This window comes from Pelobates fuscus, chromosome 4 (genome assembly GCF_036172605.1).
Source record: "Pelobates fuscus isolate aPelFus1 chromosome 4, aPelFus1.pri, whole genome shotgun sequence".
NCBI classification, from domain to species: domain Eukaryota; kingdom Metazoa; phylum Chordata; class Amphibia; order Anura; family Pelobatidae; genus Pelobates; species Pelobates fuscus.
This window is the reverse complement of record NC_086320.1, coordinates 262,656,580-262,681,512: the sequence shown is the minus strand read 5'-3', so window position 1 is coordinate 262,681,512 and position 24,933 is coordinate 262,656,580. Positions and strand designations below refer to the sequence as shown.

Sequence of the window (24,933 nt, the reverse complement as noted above, 5' to 3'; positions counted from 1 at the left end):
CTCCCCCAAGTGCGTGTGTGTCTGCTAAACAGTGAGCAGCCAAAAGCTGCTAACTGTAATAAAAAACTAGTCACCTATTTCACCCATGAGGGTACTGGTTGGGGGATGGACAGATCATGGTAAAGTGGGGAGGCAGGGTCTGACTGTCATGCTATGGTTTGAGAGAGCTTCTTGCAGATATTGGAATTTTGGCTCCTAAATAATTAATTTTGAATACCAAAGCGACTTAAATAGATACCTACCTGCTTCTACTCTCAATGGGGTTCTTTTATGTGGTCCTTAACTATAACCTTGATGGTAGCATGCAGTGCAGAAAAGAATTTACACAATGTTTCTATTTCTCCCCTTCTTTTCCTATGGAAATTGATTATCTCAGCCATGGAGGTGGGGCCAGCCATGGCGAGACCAGCGCAGTGATAGAGAAAAGGTACGTTAAATACCTTTTAATCCCATTCTGCGGGGGTGGAGGGCAAACACCTAAATATGTAGTCCATCACTATAGTGTTAGAAATATATGTTTGTATTTCTAACACTAGAGCATTCTTTTAACTCACGTTATAGGTGATTCTTAATGTTTTCTTTAGTTTAGCTTAGTTGTGTAAATTCTAGAAAAATGACAGAAAAATATATTTTTTTCCAGAAAAATATGAATGGTTAAACTTCTCTAAACAATATCTACAGAAAAAACATTTAATGAGCACACCATAAATCTTCATGTGTTCCTTGTTAAAATATCGTTCTCTTAGGACATAAAAAAATAACTGCTTAAGGGCCTCATTCATAACACCTTCAGGATCACAATCTGGTCCTTAAACACCATGTCCTAGTGTGCCATATCCTACTTATGTTGTTTTTGTAACTCTATACAGCTCTGCATCATTTAAATTAATGGAATGTTTAATATTTGCTGGTTCATACACAATATTGGACACGTTATTATTGGACACTTTATTTTGTCACAGGTCCTTAACCCCTTAAGGACCAAACTTCTGGAATAAAAGGGAATCATGACATGCAGGGGAGGGCTGGCAGCCTTAGGCCTGGGGGGCAAAACCAGTCAAGTGGCCCATTGCGCCACCAAATCAGTTCACCATCCATGCCCACCTTTTTCTGGTTTTATAACGGATATTGATGTTATGCTAATCAGTAGCTCTTTGCCATACCCGCTCCTTCACGGCTCTGACTTTCAATGTTGTCAGAGCACAGGCTGAGAATCTCTGAGCCTGTGCTCTGACTCACTAACTGAGCGCCGGAACCACGAGGGAGAGGATATGATCTGACTGCACCTACTGCTGGTGCGCACCAGTGGACCACCAGCGAATCGTTTAAATTAAATATGCTGGTGTACCCAACTTGTGAGCTGTGTTGGCCGCCGGGCGCCTCTGTTGTCATGGCACCCTGCGTGACCGCACAGCTTGCCCACCCCAATGGCTGGCCCTGCTGACACACACTGATGTTACTACTTAGACATCCCTCAATATTAATACAGAGATGAGAGTAAACACCAATAAACTGTGGAAACAGAGCTGATCCCCCCCAAATTTATAAAGGTTTGCTTAGAGGATTTATTCAAGATTAAATCATGCCTCCTCCTCTCTCCCCCATGCGCTGCTCTGTAGGCTGGGAGGAAGTGAAGAGTAATCACAGTCTCCCAGCACAACGCCACCTGTGGCTGCATGGGGAACAGCTGTTTAATGTAATGCTTGCAGGACGGCCAGCTGCCGCAGAACCTCTTTGTTTCCGTCTCTGCAAAGGGCTCCAGGCACTGCTTGTTGTGAGTGTGAGCCACTGTAAATTAGGGGCAGAGGGCACTTGCACTGCGGTCAAGACGGGTCTGGGCAGGAGGAGAGTGCAGTGCAATCAGTGCACTCCCCTCCTGTGGGTCAACAGTAGACTGGTGCACCTGCCCAGGATCAGAGCCGGTGCAAGGATTTTTGCCGCCCTAGACAAAATATAAATTTGCCGCCGCCCCCCCCATGTGACATCACAATGCCCCACCCATATGATCTGCCATATGAACTAACACCAGTGCTGCACACAGTGTGTGTTTACATTAAAAAGCCTGCAGGGACCAGCTATAAACACCAGAACCACTTCATTAAGCTATAGTGTCCCTTTAATGTGAGGTAAATTATAGATTAGTGTCACTAATAATATACTAGATTGCCTACTTACAATTAGATGAGGATGATGATGGGCTGCAGTTTGGCTCCACTGGTCTGGTGTAGAACAGGACCTCTGGAGGCTGTTTGCAACTGTGGTCACAAAATTCAACGTTCTGGGAGAATTGGAAGCAGCTCCATTTTTTGGGGGCCTCTTACACAGCTCAAGGTCTGGGCCCCAGTGCCTGACGGTGAGTATGCCCATAAGGCCCACTCATAAGTCCACTTATATGTTCCACCCACCCATGAGCTCGCTCACAGGGAGTGGAGTGTGTAGGGGATGTGTTATGTGTTATCTAATATGTGTGCTTATGGTATGTAGTGTATAGGGATACCAGTTTGTGCAGGTGATGCAGTGTGTTTGTGTGTAGTGGAAGCAGTGTGTATTTGTGTATAAGGGATGTATTATGTGTTTCTGGTTGTGTGTGAGGGATGCATTGTGTGAATCTGTGTTTGTATGCATAAGGGATGCAAGGTGTGTGTCTGTATGTGTGTGCATTGAGTGTAAGAGATGCATTGTGTTTCTGTGTGTATGTAAGAAAACAGTGTGTGTGTTTGCATGTGTGTGTAAGGGTTTGCATTGTATGTTTCTGTGTATGTGTGCAAATGATGCATTGTGTGTGTGTGTAATGGTTGCATTGTGTGTGTGTGTGTGTGTAATGGATGCATTGTGTGTTTCTCTGTGTGTAAGGGAAGCATGCTCTGTTTCTGTGTATGTATAGGGATGCATTGTGTGTTTCTGTGTATGTATAGGGATGCATTGTGTGTTTCTGTGTATGTATAGGGGTGCATTGTGTGTTTCTGTGTATGTATAGGGATGCATTGTGTGTGTGTGTGTGTGCGCGTAGTGTTAAAGAGCTCCCTGTCTTGCCCCCTGTCCTATAGAGCTGTCCCTTCTGTCCCTTAGAGCTCTCCCCTGCCCCTTAGTGGTCTCTCCTCTCCCCCACCCTCCCCTAGCGGTCTCTTCTCACACTCACCCACCCTCCCTGTGCTCTTCTCATCCCCCCTCCACCCTCCCTGTGTTCTTCTCACTCCTCCCTCTGTGTGTTCTCACCCCCCTGTGTTCTTCTTACCCCCCTCCTCCCTGTGTTCTTCTTACTCCCCCCTTGTTCTTCTTACCCCCTTCTTCTTATTACTCCCCCCTTCTTCTTACCCCCTTCTTCTTCTTAACCCTCCTACTTCTTCTTACCCCCTCTTCTTCTTCTTACTCCCTCCTTCTTCTTCTTACCCCATTCTTCTTCTTACCCCCCTTCTTCTTCTTACCCCCCTTCTTCTTACCCCCTTCTTCTTCTTCTTACTCCCCCCTCTTCTTCTTACTCCCCCCTCTTCTTCTTACCCCTTTCTTCTAATTACTCCCCACTCTTGTTCTTACTCCCCCCTTCTTCTTCTTACCCCCCTCTTTTTCTTATCTCCCCTCCTTCTTACTTCCCCCTTCTTCTTACTCCCCGCCTCTTATTATCCCCCCTCCCCTCTTCTTACTCCCTCTCTTCCATCTTCTTACTCCCTCTCTTCCCTCTTCTTACTCCCCTCTCCCCTCTTCTTACTCCCCCCTCCCCTCTTCTTACTCCCCCCTTCTTCTTACTCTCCCCCCTCCCCTCTTCTTACTCTCCCCCCTTCCCTCTTCTTACTCTCCCCCTCCCCTCTTCTTACTCTCTCCCCCCTCCCCTCTTCTTACTCTCCCCCCTCCCCTCTTCTTACTCTCCCCCCTCCCCTCTTCTTACTCTCCCCCCTCCCCTCTTCTTACTCTCCCCCCTCTTCTTACTCTCCCCCCCTCCCCTCTTCTTACTCTCCCCCCTCCCCTCTTCTTACTCTCCCCCCTCTTCTTACTCTCCCCCCTCCCCTCTTCTTACTTCCCCCCCTCTTTTTACTCTCCCCCCTCTTTTAACTCTCCCCCCTCCCTCTTTTTACTTTTTTTACTCTCCCCCTCTCCTCTTTTTACTCTCCCCCCTCCCCTCTTCTTACTTCCCCCCCCCCTCTTTTTACTCTCCCCCTCCCCTCTTTTTACTCTTTTTACTCTCCCCCCTCTCCTCTTTTTACTCTCCCCCCCCCTCTTCTTACTCTCCCCCCCTCCCCTCTTCTTACCCCCTTCCCTGTAGGTGGCCGAGCTGCACTCCAGTCCGCGGTCCCGGCCGGAGTGATAGGAAGTGTGCACCTTCCTGTCAGTCCGGCCGGGTACAGGAAACAGAAACTCCTGTTCCGCGTGGAACAGGAGTTTCTGTTTCCTGTACCCGGCCGGACTGACAGGAAGTGCACACTCAGTGTGCACCTTCCCATCACTCCGGCCGGGACCGCGGACCGAAGTGCAGCTCGGCCACCTACAGGGGAGGGGAGGGAGGGAAAAGCAGCTGCAGCCGTCTGAGCGCTCTTTACAGAGCGCTCGGCGGCTGCAGCATTTAAAGGGCCGGCCCGCCGCGGCCGGTCCTAAAATAATTTCGGGCGGCCTGGGGGCAATTGCCTCCCTGCCCCCGGCCCAGCACGCCCCGCCCCTGATGACATGTCACACATGTCATGTGTCCTTAAGGGGTTCAGGGCTTGTATGAATTAAAACCACAAATAGTAGTAATAATAAAAAATTAAAAAAGTCTAAGAGAAAGAAAGAAATTGAATATCAGTTAGAACTTAAGAAACTGTATTTCCTTGTGTAATATAGTAAATAAAAAAAGAAATACATATTTTTTATCATCTTTAATCATAAGCGTAAAGCTTACTTTTCATGGGAACAGAAAGTAGACTTGGAAATTACTTTTGTACTGAACTGCAAGTTGTCTTAATTTGGGCCAGTTGGGTGATCATTCGATTTCCTGAACTCCGAAATATATCGGAATCAGAAACCAAACACGCAATGGATGAGCATGTAGTTTGGATTCATGATCCTGAGGAGATGCAGATTAGTCAGGGTGATGTCAGAATTGACAACCACAGCCAATCCCTGTGGGAAAGCATTGTGATTGTTTAAGATAATCACTTCTGAGGATTTCAGCCAAGGAGGCTGATCAGGGGGAAAGCCAGCACCATCAGACTGGAATGAAGTTGAGATTTTACTATATTAAGGGAGACAAGGGGGAGGCAAGGTGGACCAGGGGGACTAGATAGTGTATAAACACTATAAGGTCAGGAATACATGTTTGTGTTCCTGACTCTATAATGTTCCTTTAATGTTGGTTTTATTAATAGATCAAGTGAACAATAGGGGGTAAAAAAGAGGGAGCAGTAAAAAAAAAAAATATATATATATATATATACATATATATCTTTTTTTTCCTGCTCCTCCTGTTTTTTTCTCTGTGGGTTACTTTTTTTACTTGATCTATCAACCAAATGGTTGGAAACTTTTCCTATTTGTGTATAGATTTTACAGTATACTGTATGTCTCATTTTAACACCCTTTTAGTCATCTGATTTGTTTCCCGAAACAATAAATTTGTTGTTAAAAATTCTGCCATGCCGAACTGAAATATGGCCGAAATATGGTCATTACAAAAAAAATATATGGTTTGGGTGAGCATTTTCTCCCCATGCACAAAAACTTACACCATCTAGGGTAGGTTCTTGTAAATGTACTACAGAGAAAGCACACAGGTAGTGGAAAAAGGGCAAATTTATTGCCTAATAAGTAATGTTTTAACTCACACACAAGGTTTTATCAACATTTGGTAAAGTGAAGAATTTAGATCAGATTAGAGGGATTAGGAAAGTTTTTAACTATGTGGTATGTGCTTCCGCTTGATTGCTCATTAAAAATGTACTATATCCTGACACTGAATTAATCCTCATGATCTCTTTTTTTAAGCGAGTGTGTTACTAGATACATTGAATTACAGCCAAATCAGAGAAAAAGTCTCTAAATTGAGTAAAATTTTGACAGACAAATCTTCATCTACATGTTTTGTGTTTAGTAAATAAAATCACTTAATGTTTCATATTAAGCTTTGTTCATTTACTTTGAAAATGTCAAACCATGCTTTTGCAATCTAATATGTAGCAATGATGTTACATTAGCGGCTTTTTAAAGTAATGTACCATTCAATAACTAGATCTTGGAGTCGATGCCTCTTCCTTAAACTTTCATTTGTTCTGAGATTTAAAATACTGACTTCCAATAGCGCTGATAATATTGAAGTGGCTGCAAATGTCAGCATACCATTAAAACTAAAATGCAATCAATGTGCAAACTAATCTGGGTAAGAACACACTTTTACAGCAGTCATTGTGAAATTAACCTTTTCATTTCCACAATGTACACATGTTTTGCATTCACTCGTTTGTATTTCAACAGGATAATTCTATCTATTGTATATTTTCTATTGAATATGGTTCTGCTTTTATTATTTGCATTTAGATTTTTGTACATGTTTTAATTTTCTTCTGTGCTGCAAAACTATACTCAATATCTACTGGTTCTATTAATATGCTTCAACTCTAAAGTTAATGAATTAAATCATTAAATAAAGAACACATACAAAGCATTAGTAACTATTGTGGCGAAACCAACCTCGCCACTATGAGCTGGAGAAGCCTGGTTGCTCGCCTGCTTCCTTTGGACTATGGACCAGACTTTAAAGAGCTTATTTACCCTGCAGAAAGGCTTATTCGTGGCTTTTCTGCCGGGGTGTTCGGTAGATTTTATCTACCGAACAAACTAACGAATGCGGGACCACGTCAATTGACGGCTGGAGTGTGCCGTCAATTGACCGCCCAGAAGCTGCGGTTAACCGCAGCTTAATTGATGAACGCTGGGTGGCCTTTGTTCGTTTGCCGAACACGTGGCAGCGGCCATTTTAACTCCCGAACGGCCAGCGGTGTTCAGCGCTCAAACTACGGAACTGTAAACGGACACTTAATTGCACGAACACCGCTGAGCCGTCCGTCGCCTGGGTCCTAATCGTACAAGGTTGACCGAACACCGGAATTCGGTATTTCTATGTGAACTGTGGTAACCCAGATAGCTATGCCATGGAGTCTATTCGTGTGATTAAAGACTTTGGCTCCATGGCGATTAAACTGTATTCGTGTGGTCTGGGTGCCATTCACCTAATAATGTGCACCCAGACCTGAGCTATCTGGGGATATGTTACATGTCTGTGTGTAATGGATTAAAAGTAACTTTATATATTTTAAAGCATAATACTGTATTTAGGTTCCCACATGTGTAATGGAGTTTTGTCTCTGGCCTGGGAGATAATTGGATTACTTCTCCAATTATCTCCAGGGCAGAAGGGAGGAAGTCAGGATGCATTGTGGGAATGTTTACTGCTGTGTGTCTGTAATTGGTTTATGTCTGTCCTTTGTTACAGTCTTCCATTTGGTCCCCTAGGGGAGTGTCCACCAGGTGGGAGACTTGCATAAATACTGGGCAGGTAGCCCTGAGTAAATGAGTTCCTGCTTAACCCTGAAGCTTAAGTGTTGTCTCATTCTTGGGGGGAATTTGACAGTATGCCGACTGCCAGGAGTGTAAGCTGTTCGTATTGCTTTTCCTGTTCGGCTGCTTCCAGGGTTTGTGTGTCTGCTGTCCGAGAGTTGGTGAGTCCGTGCAGTTTGGGAGTTCGGGAAATTGGTGCTTACAGTAGCTGCTGGTCAATGGGAAAGGGGATTATCGCCTAAACGGTTTTTATCCCCTTTTGAGCAAAACGGTCCGTTACAACTATATTAGCAATATGCAGTCTGTTTACTAAATGGAGTCTATTTTTTTTTTATGGCACAGTAATGTTATAACAAAATTACATTTGCTAGCAAATGCATAGGGGTCAAAAACTATTACAGATTTATTAAAAGGTGCTGGAGTTTCTCAGGTGTAAAATAACCATTACATAAAGTATCTATTAGCTAAGCTTGTTAAACCAGGTAACCTACTTTAGCCTAATCGGGCATGTACACCAGAACAAAAATACGTCCTTTTTGTGCGTTAGTAGAAAGAAGCATTATAAAGGGTAAAATAATTTTATTTTTTAAGAAAAACACATATTTTACACAAAAGTACTTGTCTCTATCTGATGTATGGTGGGTTAAAGTTGTTTTTTAACCCCTTAGTGACTAGACCACTTTTAAATTTTCTTACCTTTTGGGACCAGGGCTGTTTTTACATTTCTGCTGTGTTTGTCTTTAGCTGTAATTTTCCTCTTACTCATTTACTGTACACACACATATTATATACAGTTTATCACACCATTAAATGGTCTTTCTAAAGATACCATTATTTTCATCATATCATACAATTTACTATAAAAAAATTATAAAATATGATTAAAATGTTTTGGTTTTTTTTAAAACACACTTTTTCTAATTTTGAATCCCAAAATCTGCTATGCATCTACAACCGGCAAGAAACACCCATGGTAAATAGTTTCTGAATTTTGTCCTGAGTTTAGAAATACATGTTCTTAGCTTTTTTGGGAAAGTTATAGGGCTATAAGTACAAGTAGGACATTGCTGTTTTAAAATATATATTTTTAAAATGTATCAATAGTAACACTGTTATCTGTCATAAATCTCTGAATCACACCTCACATGTACATATTTTTTTAAAGTAGACACCCCAGGGTATTTAATATGGGGTATGTCCAGTCTTTTTTAGTAGCCATTTAGTCACAACCATTGGCCAAAGTTAGCATTTATATTTGTTTGCGTGTTAAAAATGTAAAAAACGATTACGAACGCTAACTTTGGCTAGTGTTTGTGACTAAGTGGCTACTAAAAAGACAGAGCATACCCCATTTGCAATACCTTGGGTTGTCTTCTTTTGCAAATGGTATGCCATCATGGGGGTAATTCTCATTCCTGGACTACTATACGCTTTTAAAGGCAACATCTGGAAATCAAGCCTTATATTTTACCCTGTAACTTTCAAAAACACTATAAAACAGGTAGATGGGGGGCAGGGGGGGTGGGGGGGGGGTTACAGTTATACTCGGGAGACTTCGCTGAATACAAATATTAGTGTTTCAAAACAGTAAATCAAATCACAACAATTATATCATTAGTGAAAGTTCCATTTGTGTGTGAAAAATGCAAAAAACTTCACTTTCACTGACAATATCATCGCTGTGATATGTTTTAATTTTTTGAAACATGAAACATGAATATTTGTGTAGTCTACCGAGTAAAACAGTACCGCGCATATACAGGTTTTAGGGTGTCTTGGAAAGTTACAGGGTTAAATATAGTGCTAGTAATTAAATTCTCTGGACTTTCGACCTGGGTTGTCAGACAGGCTCCCCAAATTGTAATCAATAAAATTACTTAATTATGTAAAAATATTACACAAATATGCACGTAGAATTGAAATTTATATATTTATATTTATATATTTGAAGTCTACCTGTATATTTATGAAATTATTTATGTAATTATGTATATAGACATTTGTATATTTCGTATTATTTTTATTTATATATATATATATATATATATATATAAAATTTAATTCTAAGTGTATTTTGAGATATATATATATATATATATATATATACATATATATATATATATATATTAATATCAAAATACAGTTACAATAAAATTACATATATATATATAATTTTAAAAACGGTTTTATTATTTTTAATTTCTTAGTTTATTTTTAATTTAATTTTTTATAATAATATCTATTTACAATATATAGTTATTATACATATTATATATATATGTGTGTGTGTGTGTAATTTACTCTAAGTGTTTATATTAATATATGTATATATGAATAAAAAAATACACTTAGTATATTATATTATGTATAGATATAATAAATGTGTAAATGTGTGTCTATATATATATCATATCATATATACATATATATATATATATATACATCATATATATATATATTATTATTATTAGTTATTTATTATTTATTAACTTTTTTTATTTTTAGACTTTAAAAAAAAATATATTGACCAGCAGGAGGACTGCCAGTCAGTTTAGGCAGTCCTCCTGCAGTCAACACTATGGACGCCTATTCATCACTGAGTGCCTTGACTCCTCGTGGCACTCAGCACACAGGCAGAGCATCATAAACCTGCCTGATGGCTTCCTATGCTCTGCCTCACTGCCAGGCGCCACGTGGAGCAACACGGAAGTGATCACTCCCCCGACGGCCCGACAGTTGGGGGTATTGCAGGATGCCTCAACATCGAGGCAACACTGCAATACCCTTAGAGCAGCTGGAAGCGATCATGATCGCTTCCAGCGCTCAAATGTGCAGCGGACGTACAGGATACGTCAGTGGTCGTTAACAACAGTTTTTTGTCTGAAGTACCCTGTGCATCCACGATCACTAAGGGGTTAAGAAAGTTATGTGGGGTTCTCAGATCCAAAGATAAACCAGGTGTGATCTGGTGAATGACCCTCTTCTTCCTCGAGTCTCTGTGCAGGAGTGTGAAGGGAGATAAAGACAGCCTCCTGTACTACATCCACCCTATGGCCTATGGAATGGAAGGTAATAATAATGCAAAAAATGCAAGCTCTATGAGACATTGAATAGCGGATGCCCAATCCACTGGTCCAAATATCCATGGGATCAAAGGATGGTAGATCCATTTGGCCCTATTAAAACAAAACAATCCATTACAGTAAAGAGTGGCAGAGCAGAGTAACCATTTGATGTATACAATTTAAATATTTGACAACCAAATTATTAATAACTACATGTAACTGCAGGTACATAATATTACACTAGTAGACTATAAGTAAAATGGTAGCATTGTTATAGTAAATTAAAAATGTAGTAACAAAGGTGAAAGAAATCCGGTGAGGTATCTTCTGAATCTTAGCCCGTACCTTAAGGCTGCAGTGTTTAAATGAAGTGGCTTTGTTGCAGGGATAGATGTTAAATTGGGCCTTAAAGCTGCAGTGTTCAAATAAAGTGGCTTTGTTGCAGGAACGGATGTTAAATACTTGCATTACACCATAAATTGTAAAAAGTAAATATTGCAATGTAACTCATATTTTTCAGTTCTGCTTCTTGATCCCCCTCCGATACAGATATACTACACACACTATATCGTATATAAAAAAAATCTCTGAGCTTAAATGCTTTTCCATATTTTTGTATCAGTGCTGAAGTAAACACTATAAACATCAATAACATTAACAGTATTTGCAATTTTCTAAATATATATATATATATATATATATATATATATATATATATATATTATGGTCATGAATTATAATGCAGATTCTATTAAGTGGGTGATGATGTCACAAAGGATAATCCTGTGATTTTCACGATCATGATTTTTTAATGTGTTATGTCTTTATCAGATATAGATAACATTTGCTTACGAGGCACAGACATATTCAGGTGAACAATAAAATGTGACATATGAAGTCAGTAATACAACGTTTTGACAGATATGTAATTTGCCTTTCACAAAGGCAATATATTCATGGAGTATTCCAATGGCATGAAGAAAGCAATTTGCTACGTATGCAATAATCGTCTTTATGTTCCGCATATTGGATGAAAAAGCTTTTTACAGACGTGCTATTTATATAAAGAAATCTGTCAGAAGATGTTTGAATAATACAGTATATCCTGAAACAAATTGGGGAGAGTATTCAAATCACTGTCACTATTTCACTTCCTATAGAGTGCCTCCTGCACTCCTCTCATGTCTGTTAGGGCTTGTGCCCATATTCCATCAGTGGCCCAATTATCTGTTTTGCAGTTTGTCATTTCTTTTTGTCTCTGTATGAACAAGGGATGGAGCTTACAAGCACACGCTCAACACACAATGGACAATATGTTATAATGTATGACTCCATTACTTGAGTGAGTACTACATACACAATATAAATGAAAATAATGCATATGTCTAATGCCACCAAGACTTGTTTGCGGGTCATATTTGCAGTCCTATGAGTACGAATTCAAAAAGAAGCAAGTCGGTGTCAAATTACTCACCATAGAAACATATGGAACAGGCCACATAGTTCAGTAGATCAATGTAATACTTCTCAGATTCAGTTGATGTTAAAATAATAATAAAGTTAAAATGTGTTCAGAAATGTCTAATCCATGATTTTGTTAATGCAGATTATTGGGACAATTCCACTTATGCCAAATCCTGTGTCATCGAATCAAGCTGGAGGAGGAGCTCAGGGACTTCAGGTTCAGCCAATAACTCCACAACTACTAACCAATGCCCAGGGTCAGATTATTGCCACCGTGATAGGCAATCAGATTCTCCCGGTGATCAACACCCAGGGAATAACACTTTCACCCCTTAAACCTGGACAACAGGTAATTATCTGCGTTTACTGTGTTCCAATGTTGAAAGTTATCTTACTTATAGAGATCACACTCACCTAGATATAATTGTTATACATAAACTTGTGTTGTGTTTAATATGAAATATATACATTACGGAAGAGTAACTAGAAGCTAGTGGCCAAAGGAGTATAGCTGGTTGTCTACAAAACGTATGATACAAACACATCATGGATAAAGAATGGGGAAAATGCTTTCATTCAAGATAAATATATAAAAGGAATGCTGCTCGTAATCTAGCCTATTGGCAGACTCGTCCTGGAAAGGGGCAGTTCCTACAACTGAAATAGTGTGTCAGCTTGGTGTCAGGCATGCTTGACTGTCTGATAGCCTCCTTGACCACCCCACAATACAGAACACCATGTAGAGAGTCCTAGTGCGTGCTGCACAGCCTGAGTAAGTCTTAGGATGCTCTCACGCTGTGCTGCCTAGGGACAATTCCTGGATTTGGGACACCATGGAACAAAATTGGGTCTGAGGAACAGAAGCCTAATCTATGAACTCTGCTGCCAAAAGCAAGACATTTGGGAGGTTTGCCACATAAGTGTCTTGACTCCTGCTGGAAAGTCCCAGTTGTGAACTTGTGTCCTACAGTCCACCTCCCCCCTCCAGATTCCCTTTCTTTCTTAATGTCAGGAAAATAAATGGAAAAATAATAGGAAACACTGATGCATATTACTCAGATCCCGCTATCATGTGCATACCCAGCCAGATTAAAGAACTCTTTGCTTACTGAGCATTGTATGAAATAGAGCAAGTTAATCAACCTGAATGCAAAGCTTTCAAATGTCAAAAGGTTGTTCATGTATGCATGTAGAGAAATAGACAATACATTCTGTTTGTGCACCTCTGTGATGGAAATGTATGATTTTTGTTGTCCTAAACAACAGAGGTGAACTGCTGTATCATATATGTTACCTTCTGTGATTCCTATGCTTGCAGAAAATTCCTCAAAGCATCATTAAGTAGGTGATGAGATGTGTGACATCCCTTGCAGCATGGACCAATTGGATTTAGTGTATGCTTGCTTTTAAAGAATATTGTAGGTAACAGAGTAGCCCTTAGGCATTCATGGAGATAGCTGTTTACAGGTTATTGGCTTTGCATTTCACAATAAAAGAAATGCATTTTGCTCATGCTGAGTACTGCTGAAAAGGCACTGGCTCTCATTTATCAAAGTCCAAAAGAATTCACACTGAATAACTTTTGCAACTCTCCACACACGGGCCTGCAGTTCTTTATATTAGATTTAATCCTGGTTATTTCTATACAGCAGATACGGAGAGGAAGCATTTCTTGCCTGTGTCACTGTACACTCATTTGCAATGTCATGTGTTTTTGCTCTTAAATTAACAAATACGGTGCTGAATGAGAAGCAGAATCTGCTGCAAATCTGGGTAAAAAATGGGCGGGGAAGGCAATTTAACTCGTAAAATTTGGCTAAAATTCAATATATCTACTTGTAACGGATCCACTGGCACCCCGACTGGGTACCTCCGTTGAAAGATGCTCCTAGCGCTTCCAGAGGACTCCAAGCACTCCACCAGACACCATAAGCACCGCAGGCTGCAGCTATCTCCCTTCAGAACGAAGCAGGGACAAGCTCTTACAAGAGCTCAGTGATTATAGCAAGGGAATATGCCTAGCATAGCAATCCCTTGTAGCAGATTCCCCCAATAAGAGACAGGACTCAAGTTGAGGGTAAAAATAGAACTCTCTGGCTGCTAGCTTGCAGCCCTTTTTATTAGGTGCTCCCATGAAAGGGAGGGACACACACAGTAACGTACATTAACCAATCACACAATAGTTACATCCCACACATAGCCCTCCCCTCTACCTGTAAACTAATTATCTGTACACACAGGAAAATACAATAATCATAGGTAGGGAAAATACAGTTTTTACACAACATTCATAACTCCCAAAATATACATCACATTCGCATAAAAATACATATTCACAATAAATCCATCCGGGGGAACAACATACTCAAAAATCATACGAATTGGACCAGGGGTTCAAAAGTTAGTACAAATGTGCATTTGACCTTCTGGAAGCATGGTTTTTCCAGCTCAAACTAGTTCCCCAGAATCCTCTATCCTGGAGACAATGGAGAAGCTGATTTAATTATATCCAAGACAAACACAGCCTCCATTAAGCACGTTACCAGCAACCACCAAAAGACATAAAAATACATAACATCCCCAGATGGCTTGGATCTGAGCGCTCAACATATCCAGCGCTCAGATGCCACAAACACAGTTCAAACGCCATGGGGTTTAAGTTTCGTATGGGCTGATGAGAGGGCCCATAATCCTGGGGCAGCCCAATAACCCACAGTATGCCCAAATACCGTGCATAAAGGGCCAAATCGCCCAGGGACCGTAGTCACAGGGTAAGAGGCGGGCAAGCAGCCCCCTCCAAAACACAGTGGCGAAGTGGCTTTCGCTAAATATCTTCCCATTCGGGGGTAGACTAACCAGGTACCTGACCTTCTGCCGGTCAGTACCTAGATTAGTCGGGCAGCCCACCCATAAAACAAAATTAGCAGAGTAGCCCACCCACAAAACAAATTTAGCAGTGTAGCCCCCCCACAATAAAGAATTCACAGAATGGCCCACCCACGGTACATAGTTCACAGAGGGTCTAAACCACAAAACAAATTTAGCAGTGTAGCCCCCCCCCCCCCACAATAAAGAATTCACAGAATAGCCCCCCCACAATAAGTCATACTGGCCTGTAGGTCCCAAGTTGTGGGGTGAAACTGTGGCACCCTCGGCCTTGCTGGGCAAATGGCTGTGAGTACTTGGGGGCCAGATGCCCGATGTGCTCTGCTCCGGGGTCAGAGCTGGGGTAGTCTCAGGGTAAGGAAAAAAGGAAGGACAGAGGCCAGCGGCGCTCTGCCCAGTTGCCAGCTCTTCTGCTGGGGAAGCCTGTAGAAAGTCAGGCTCAGGGGAAGGAAACAAGGGAGGACAGAGGCCAGCGGCGCTCTGCCCAGTTGCCAGCTCTTCTGCTGGGGGGTCAGGGAACAAAGGAGTTGACTGGGGAGGAGAAATATCACTTACCTCCCCCTGGTACTCCGGCTGCTGCTGGGGGGGGAGGTCGATGCTCTCCACTTTCTGTAACTCCAGCTCTAGTTGGGGATCTGGGCCGGTTGCCCAGCATCCCTGTAGGGCCGGTGGAGAGATCTCGGTCCCATCTCCACCTGCCTGCAGGGGGTCCTCCCAGGACCAGTCTATGAGGTCCTCTACCTCGGGTACCTCTGGTTGCTGTTGGGGAGGGAGACTGGTTGTCTCTTCCTCCAATAACACATTCTGCCGCTGGGGAGTGAGACCGACTGTCTCCCCTCCCTGTAAAACATACTGCCGCTGGGATCTGGGCCGGGTGCCCAGCATCCCTGTAGGGCTGGTAGAGAGACCTCGGTCCCATCTCCACCGGCCACCTCGGTTTCTTCCTCGTCCCACTCTACCTGTGGCTGGAGTTTCTCCCAACGTGCCCACTGGCCTTCCCTCAACGCCCTGTGTTGTAGGTTCCGGGTCACCATGTCCCACACGAACCGCACGTATTTCTCCTCTGGATTGGGTCCGTAAAACTTCAGGTGCAACCCTACCATCGTGCCAAACTCTAGTACGGAGTAGCTATACGCCATGCTTGCTGTAGCCACTGCTGGTTCCATTATGTTGCTGAAGATAGGGATGCTGCACAACTCCACACGTTACCGGTGTCTCTGAGCTGCTTCTCCTCGCACTAGGACGCCATCCCACCGCTTGCCACCAATTGTAACGGACCGTTTCAGCAGACAAGGGGTTAAAATCCGTTTAGGCGATATGCCCCTTTCTGAGAGACAGGCACAGCTACTGCAGAACACCAAACTCCAGAACTGGATACAAAATAGCACTCCAAACTGGAACCTCATGAATAGCTGCTAGCAGACGAACAGGAAAAGCAGACATCAGCTTACACTCCTAGCAATCGATCTCCAACAGCATACAGTGAATCCCCCCAAGAACGAGACAAGGCTCCGTGTTGAGGGTCAAGCAGTGGTCTCAGGTCTGGAACACCCAGCCTGGTTTTTATTACAGTTGTGCACAGTTGTGGGGCTTACTGTCTCCCCCTGGTACATTAAGCTGCTGCTGGGGAGAGGGGGTAACCAGCTCCTCTCCCATACATACTTCCAGCCGCGGGGGAGGGAGACCGACTGTCTCTGCTCCCAATACAGAGTCCTGCTGCTGGGGAAAGGAGACTGGGCTCTCTATTCCCAGTAGGACACTCTGCCGCTGGGGAATGGAGACTGGGCTCCCAATTCCCTGTATATCACACTGCCGCTGGGGATCTGAGCCGACCGCCCAGCATCCCTGTAGCTCACCTTGCCGCTGGGAAGGGAGGACGCTGCTCTCCTCTCCCTGCAAGGTACACTGCTGCTGGGGGACAGGACCACTTGTCTCTGCCCCCTGTAACTTAGCCTGCCGCTGGGGAATGGAGCTTGGGCTCCCAATTCCCTGCAATACCGGTGGAGAGACCTTGGTCCCATCTCCACCTGCCGCCTGGGGTTCCTCCCAGTAAATCTCAACAATATCTTCCCAGCTGAATGGGTCTGGAACTGGATCTGTCACCTTGCTGTCCTGCTGAATCTTCTCAATGGAGTGGAAGAGACCTCGGTAGTCCTGCTCCAGTTCCCACTCCATGGTTGCTAGGTGAAGCAGGTCTTGCCCTACCTCATGACCTCATCCCAGTCATGCCTAGCCTCCCTTGTGTAGAAAATGTCCTGAAGTCTGGTCTGCGCAGGGCTCCCGAAGTCCGTCTCTGCAAAGGACTCCCATAACAAGCCAGGACCATCAAACTCCTCTCCCTCTGACTTGTCATGCTCGGCTGTCCAGGGTATATACTGTGCCATATACCACCAGAGTGCCTGGTAGGCATCTTCCAGCCAAATCTCCTGCCATACTCGGAGCTCCAATTCCTTCACCCATTCCTCCAGGGGCTGCTCTTCCAGGAAGGGCATACGCAGGGCCACTTGCTTCTGCAACCGCTGCTCTTCACTGGGGAGACTCTCACCCCGCTGGTATTGTACATCCAGGGCCTGGTACCAGATGCTTTTCCTTAATGCATCCCGGCGATCCAGATGCCACAAACACAGTTCAAAGGGTCTTTCATTTAGAATAGGGGCAGCTTCGGTCTCCTTCAACACTGAGACTCCAGTGCATATTATTAAAAGATTGGGCAGATGGAAATCCTCAGTCTACAACCGATATATTCCTCATCCCGAGAAAGAAATTAGGAAAGCTTTTAAAAGTTTAGCTTTGTAAATTTGATGCAATAAGTGTGTTTTTCTTTAACCTTTTCACCCTCTTTGCATGAACCCGATTTACATATATTACTAATATGTTTCTGAACATATATATTATATTATTCACTCACTCACTCACTCTCTGGGCCGGCCTAAGACATCATGCTGCCTCCCTACCTGGAGAGCTGGTGTGGATGATGGATCATTCCCTGTGGTCCAGTGGGGCTGCTGGGCGGCGTGTGGCAGTGCTGTGATCAGGCGCGGTGAGGGAGCTCTAATCTCACCGCTCTGCTCCCTCGCGGGCTGTCTGCTGATACCGAATATGACGTCATTTTCCGGCTCCCGCGTCATCAGCAGACAGCGCGCGAGGGAGCAGAGCGGTGAGATTAGAGCTCCCTCGCCGCACCTTATCACATCACAGCACTGCCTCGCCGGGGTCCAGATGGTGGCCGGCAGGAGGGAGAGCTTCCCTCCTGCGGGCGACTGAAATATTGCGCCCCCAGAGCCCGTGCTCCCTAAGGTGGCCGCCTGTGCTGCCTTATGGACGCGCCGGCCCTGGGTCCAACGATAAATGACTATGGGGGATAATGTATAATAAACACAGGTTACTGACTATGGGGGATAATGTATAATAAACACAGGTTACTGGCTATGGGGGATAATGTATAATAAACACAAACACAAAAAAATAAAAATAATACAAAAAAAATGAATGCAGCTTCAGAATTAATCTAAATTGTATGCTGTCTAGGAGGTGGGAGGGTCTGGGAGGGAGGGTCTGCTGCTGATTGGCTGGAATGTGTCTGCTGACTGTGAGGTACAGGGTCAAAGTTTACTCAATGATGACGAATAGGGGGCGGACCGAACATCGCATATGTTCGCCATCCGTGCGAACGCGAACACGCTATGTTCGCCAGGAACTATTCGCCTGCTAACCGTTCGGGACATCACTACCAGGGAAGTGTCCCCAAATAAGGTAGCGTGAGTGCAACATTAGATGTGCTCACACCACACACTACACTAGTACTATGCACAGAGCACTGAAGCAGTGCACCCTGCATGGTCTGCTGTCAATTACCTGGCCAGTAATTTTAGCGGACCTGCCCCCTTTCCCAGGGGGTCTGTAATTTTTGGATGGAGCTAGTGACACAGTCACATCACAGGCCTGCCCCTTTCACCACCCTCGTGTTGGCTTTCTAGGGATGCCAATGTTGGAGAGCAAGGTTTCAGGACACAATGATTGATCCAAGACCCACGTTTTTTTTTCCTCTTCCATCAATCTGTGTGTGAGAGATACAGGTTTAACATTTCTGGGGTTCTAATAATATCAAGAGAGAATTGCAAGTATGGCAACCTTCCCCACTTAATATCCTGCAAGTGAAAGATGGTCAAAAATACTTCAGTGGTTCCCACGACTACATATTGAACTAGGGAGGGGGCACAGAATGGTCTCTCTAATTAAACACACCAAGAGCAGAGGTGTGAAGGTTAATAGTATGGAGCAGGTGGACATTCAGTTGGAGGAATTACTAAACTATGGTGTATAGTGATGTCTCGAACTATTCGCTGGCGAATAGTTCCTGGCGAACATAGCATGTTCGCGTTCGCCACCGGGGGCGAACACATGCAATGTTCGATCCGCCCCAGCGACCTACTGTCCTCCCCCCGGCCCCCACCCCTGCGCGGTGGGTGGGGGCCATAAATCACAATGGGGGGACCTACTGTCCCCCCCCGGCATCCACCCGTGAGCGTTGGGTGGGGGCCATAAATCACAATAGGGGGACCTACTGTCCCCCCCGGCCCCCACCCCTGAGCGGTGGGTGGGGGCCCTAAGAAAAACAATAAGGGGGGGACCTACTGTCCCCCCGGCCCCCACCCCTGAGCGGTGGGTGGGGGCCCTAAATACTAATAAGGGGGGGACCTAATGTCCTCCCCCCTGGCCCCCACCCCTGAGCGGCAGGTGGGGGCCCTAAATACAAATGGGGGGACCCTAGTCACCCCCTCCCACCCCAAAAAAAATTATCCCCCTACCTACCCCCCTCACCCTAAAAATAATGAGGGGGGGGCCTTTAACTAAGAACCTGTCAAAAAAAACAAAACAAAAAGACTTACCATTCGATGTTTTCTTTCTTCTAAAATCTTCTTTTTTTCAGCCCCAAAAAAGGCCAACCATAATAACCGACGCAATTTAAAAAAAAAAAACGACCGCAAAAAATTATTAATCCGCGCAGACTGAGCTCTGCAGGGCGGGGGAAGGCTTATAAAGCCTTGCCATGCCCTGCAATTAGGCTAAGAACACTCTAATTGGCTGGTTTAAGCCAATCAGAGTGCTCTTTGTCATTTTACACAGCGTGGGAAAATTCCAAATAACTTTCCCACGCTGTGTAAAATGACACAGAGCACTGTGATTGGATGGCTTGAAATCCATCCAATCACAGTGATCTGTGTCATTTTACACAGCGTGGGAAAGTTATTTGGAATTTCCCCACGCTGTGTAAAATCACAAAGAGCACTCTGATTGGTGGGCTTGAAATCCATCCAATCACAGTGCTCTGTGTCATTTTACACAGCGTGGGAAAGTTCTTTGGAATTTCCCCACGCTGTGTAAAATCACAAAGAGCACTCTGATTGGTGGGCTTGAAATCCATCCAATCACAGTGCTCTGTGTCATTTTACACAGCGTGGGAAAGTTCTTTGGAATTTTCCCACGCTGTGTAAAATGACAAAGAGCTCTCTGATTGGCTTAAACCGGCCAATCAGAGTGTTCTTTGCCTAATTGCAGGGCGTGGCAAGGCATTATAAGCCTTCCCCCGCCCTGCAGAGCTCAGTCTACGCGGAGCCCTCCATGGGTGACGATGGATTTTTTTTTTTGCGCTCGTTTTTTTTTTTTTTTTATTGCGTCAGTTATTATGGTTTTTTATTTGCCCTTTTTTGGGGCTGAAAAAAGAAGATTTTAGAAGAAAGAAAACATCGAATGGTGTTTTTTTTTTTTTTTTTACAGGTTCTTAGTTAAAGGTCACCCCACATTATTTTTAGGGTGAGGGGGGTAGGTAGGGGGATAATTTTTTTGGGGGGGTGAGGGGGTGATTAGGGTCCCCCCCCATTCGTATTTAGGGCCCCCACCCGCCGCTCACGGGTGGGGGCCAGGGGGGAGGACATTAGGTCCCCCCCCCTTATTAGTATTTAGGGCCCCCACCCACCGCTCAGGGGTGGGGGCCAGGGGGGGCCAGTAGGTCCCCCCTTATTATTTTTTTTAGGGCCCCCACCCACCGCTCAGGGGTGGGAGCCAGCGGGGGACAGTAGATCCCCCTTATTGTTTTTTTAGGGCCCCCACTCACCGCTCAGGGGTGGGGGCCGGGGGGGGACAGTAGGTCCCCCCCCCATTGTGATTTAGGGCCCCCACCCACCGCTCATGGAAGAACTTAATTGGAACCTAATGGGAACCTTATCTGGCAAAATTTTTAATCTACTGACAACTACTATTAATGATATCCGATACAAGCCATGCTGTTCAGAAGTTCGGAAGGCTGCATTTGGCTTCATGCACTACTCCACAGTCAATTGTAAGTTTACCTCATTTCGACCATTATGTTACATTCAGTCTCATTTGGCCACATAACATCATGTTAGTTGGCCCTCGTTAGGTCTGCTTCTTTTGTACGATAATTTCGAACATATTACATTCTTCTACCCTTACTACAAACACCCAGCCCCCACATAACTCACTCTGCCTTCTACATGGCAACTCAGTCTCAGTATAACAGATGTTACTACTGTTTTTTTTTACCCATATAGTATTTCCTACAACTACTATGGCATACCTTTTACTACAAGTGTATTCATACCTGTTATTATGCATTAATTATAGGCGAGTTTGCGTCGCTTAATAAACAAATTGCTACAATTCAGAGGGGATTGCTTTGAAAAACATTAATGCTAATCTGTTACTCATGAACAAGGTAATTAAAATCCTTCCCATTTTCAGTTATCGTTTAAGTCTAAATCTACTACTTAATGTGTAATTTTGTCATTTAGGTGCTCCTGACTTACTTCTCACTCTGCAGAATATTACAAGCAGGCACCTTTTACATTAAAGGGACACTCCCGGCACCCAGACCACTTCTGCTCATTGGAGTGGTCTGGGTGCCAACTCCCACTACTCCTAACCCTGCAAGTGTAATTATTGCAGTTTTTTATAAACTGCAATAATTACCTTGCAGGGTTAACTCCACCTCTAGTGGCTGTCTACTAGACAGCCACTAGAGGTCACTTCCTGATTTGTAGCAAGGATTTTCCTTGCTAGAGCGTCGCTGGACATCCTCACGCTGTGTGAGGACCTCCAGCGTCGCTCATTTCCCCATAGGAAAGCATTGAAAATCTTTTTCAATGCTTTCCTATGGGGAGCGCTAATGCGCATGCGCAGCATTGCCGCGCATGCTCATTAGATCTCCTCGGCCGGTGGGCGGGATTAGTCTCGCCCACCGGCCGATGGAATCACAGGGAGGAGCGGCGCGGAGGAGGAGGCAGCGACAAGGGACATCGCCGCTGCCTCAGGTAAGTGGCTGAAGGGGTTTTCACCCCTTCAGTAACTGGGGATTGGTGGGTGGGAGGGAGAGGGTCCCTCCAGTGCCAGGAAAACGGATTGTTTTCCTGGCACTGATGTTTTCCTTTAAGTCTCTCTCTAATTCACAGTAATGCTTACGCCCTTTCTTCGAGATATGCTACAACAGATTCATTGCTTTTATAGATGTTCCTCCTCAATGCTCCTTAGGCAAGCTCCACCTGTTTTGAATATTATACAGTTATAGAGAGGACAACAACCTGCCACAACACATTTTCTTCTTCCACTGGATAGTTAGCTTTCACCTCTTGGCAATAGCAAGTCAGTTCTATCGTAATAAAGAGAAGTTCTCATTTCAGGTACCCTTAGTCACATAACTTATTTGTAGTATATTACATGCTTCGGAACAAGGAGAGGATTTATCTCTCCCCAGCACTCCAGCTAGGCCTTGCACCCCTGTCAGACCATGCAATCCTGCTGAGAATCTAGACCCGCTGCCCTTGTTTACTGATGTCATACGTGTGCATCCAATACCCATTCCACCAATTTGTGCCCCAACAAGGCAGACTCACTCACCAGGCTTCCACTTTCTCACAAAAACCAGAACAGAAATGTCTTAAAGACAAGTTAGGCAGATTTATCGTGTTTCTTGGGAAGGCTTAGATTTGAAATAACTTTAACGCTGGCAGCTGTGGTTCAACTCATGTAGATTTTTGCATATATGTTCCCTGTATTTTAGAGCACTTGCTAGGACCATATGCCTGAACTATTTGTTCCCAAAACATTGACTAAACAAAAAAAAAATTGTCAATATTATTTGACTTATTTGGTGGATTTTCTTACCACAGGTTTTTCACAAGGATTTCACGTGGGCTTTCTTACAGAAACACTCAAATGTAAAAACGTACAATTAAAGGACCACTATAGGCACCCAGACCACTTCAGCTCAATGAAGTGGTCTGGGTGCCAGGTCCATCTAGGTTTAACCCTTTCTGCTGTAAAAATTCTGTGAAACTGCTATGTTTACAAATAGGTTAATCCAGCCTCTAGTGGCTGTCTCATTGAGAGCCGCTAGAGGCGCTTCCGCGCTTCTCACTGTGATTTTCACAGTGAGAAGACGCCAGCGTCCATAGGAAAGCATTGAGAATGCTTTCCTATGGACTGGCTGAATGCGCACGCGGCTCTTGTCCCGCATGCGCATTCAGCCGATGACGGGGAAAGGAGGAGGAGAGCCCCTAGCGCAGAGGGAGCCCGGCGCTGGAAAAAAGGTTAGGGATAGTATGGAGCAGGTGGACATTCCTCTCCATTCAGCCCGGCGGGAGTGGGACCCTGAGGGTGGGGGCACCCTCAGGGCACTATAGTGTTTTTATGCTGGGTCCTTTCAGTCATCCCCATTTTTGATGTTGGTGCACTAACCCTATCAGCATTGCCATAGGCAAATTACATTTAAAAAAATAATGATTATTGACCAATTAGCTCTACATACCCAGTAATATTATTATTATTATTATTATTATTATTGGTATTTATATAGCGCCAACTTATTCTGCAGCACTTTCCAATATTCTGAATGAGGGGATTTACCAATAAATGAAACATTTACAAAATTATACAGGAACAGTAGGTTGATGAGGACCCTACTCAAACGAGCTTATAGTCTAGAGGAGGTGGGGTATAAAACACAATAGGGCAGCGAAGAGAAAAGCAAACAAACAAAGAGTAAAAGTAGCAGAACTGGAGGTGAAAGTGGAGTATGGCTCTTTAGAAAAGAACATGAGACAGATTAGTGACATAGAAATAACACTGGGAGGCCATAAGCATTTCTGAACAGATGAGTTTTGATGGAATTCTTAAACAATTAAAGACTAGGGGAGAGTCGGATAACAGTAGGGAGGCCATTCCAAATGAAAGGAGTCACCCGTGAGAAGTACTGCAAGTGCGAGTTAGGACTAAGGGTGCGAGCAGCGAACAGGAGGTGGTCACCGGCAGAGAGGAGAGACCGAGAAGGGGCATGTCTACGAATCAGTGAGGAAATGTAACAGGGGCTAGAGTTGTTTAGGGCTTTATAGGTAAGGGTTAGTATTTTACACCTATAGGATACAGGAAACCAGTGTAATTCATTCTTTATTTAATTTTATCTGAGGAGTTTTCACTCCACTACTGTGGACAATGCTATACAAGCTATCTTGAAGGTCAGTAGAGCAGCGTGGCTCAGTAAAACCAATATTTCTAATGCCTTCAAGCTGCTTCCCATCTTTATGGCACCTACACCGCATTAAATTGAGAGAAAATCACTATTTTTCAACTAGAATTACTTTAGGAGCAGACCTAAATTATTTGACAATCTTTCAGAAAACCTTTGTTAGCTCCTGCTCAATATCATGATACCCAGAGGTGATGCACTACCTGGATTTTTTAATTATAGAACTAGAAAACAATATACCCCAGAGCATTAACAGCACTACTGCTTTCTTCTCCAAACTAAGGACAAGACTCCCTGATGAGAAGATCCAGTGATTAAAGGAAGATTTGGACAGGTTCCTTGCTCAAGGTTCTTGTTCACCCAGGGACCTGGTGTCCTTCCTGGGTTCACCAAATTTTTCCATGTGCATAATCCTCGTTCATTAATTTCTGCCTTGGTTTCGTGCCATTTCTTACC

At 43.9% G+C, this 24,933-nt stretch overlaps 1 protein-coding gene across 1 annotated transcript in view; it reads left to right on the top strand.

Moving 5' to 3' along the window:
- POU6F2 (POU class 6 homeobox 2) overlaps positions 1-24,933 on the top strand; it is a 385,749-nt gene that overhangs the window by 321,246 nt on the left and 39,570 nt on the right. The window contains exon 7 of the mRNA XM_063450641.1: positions 12,193-12,399. Within this exon, the coding sequence (XP_063306711.1) occupies positions 12,193-12,399 (207 nt within the window). The remainder of the gene's footprint in view (positions 1-12,192; positions 12,400-24,933) is intronic.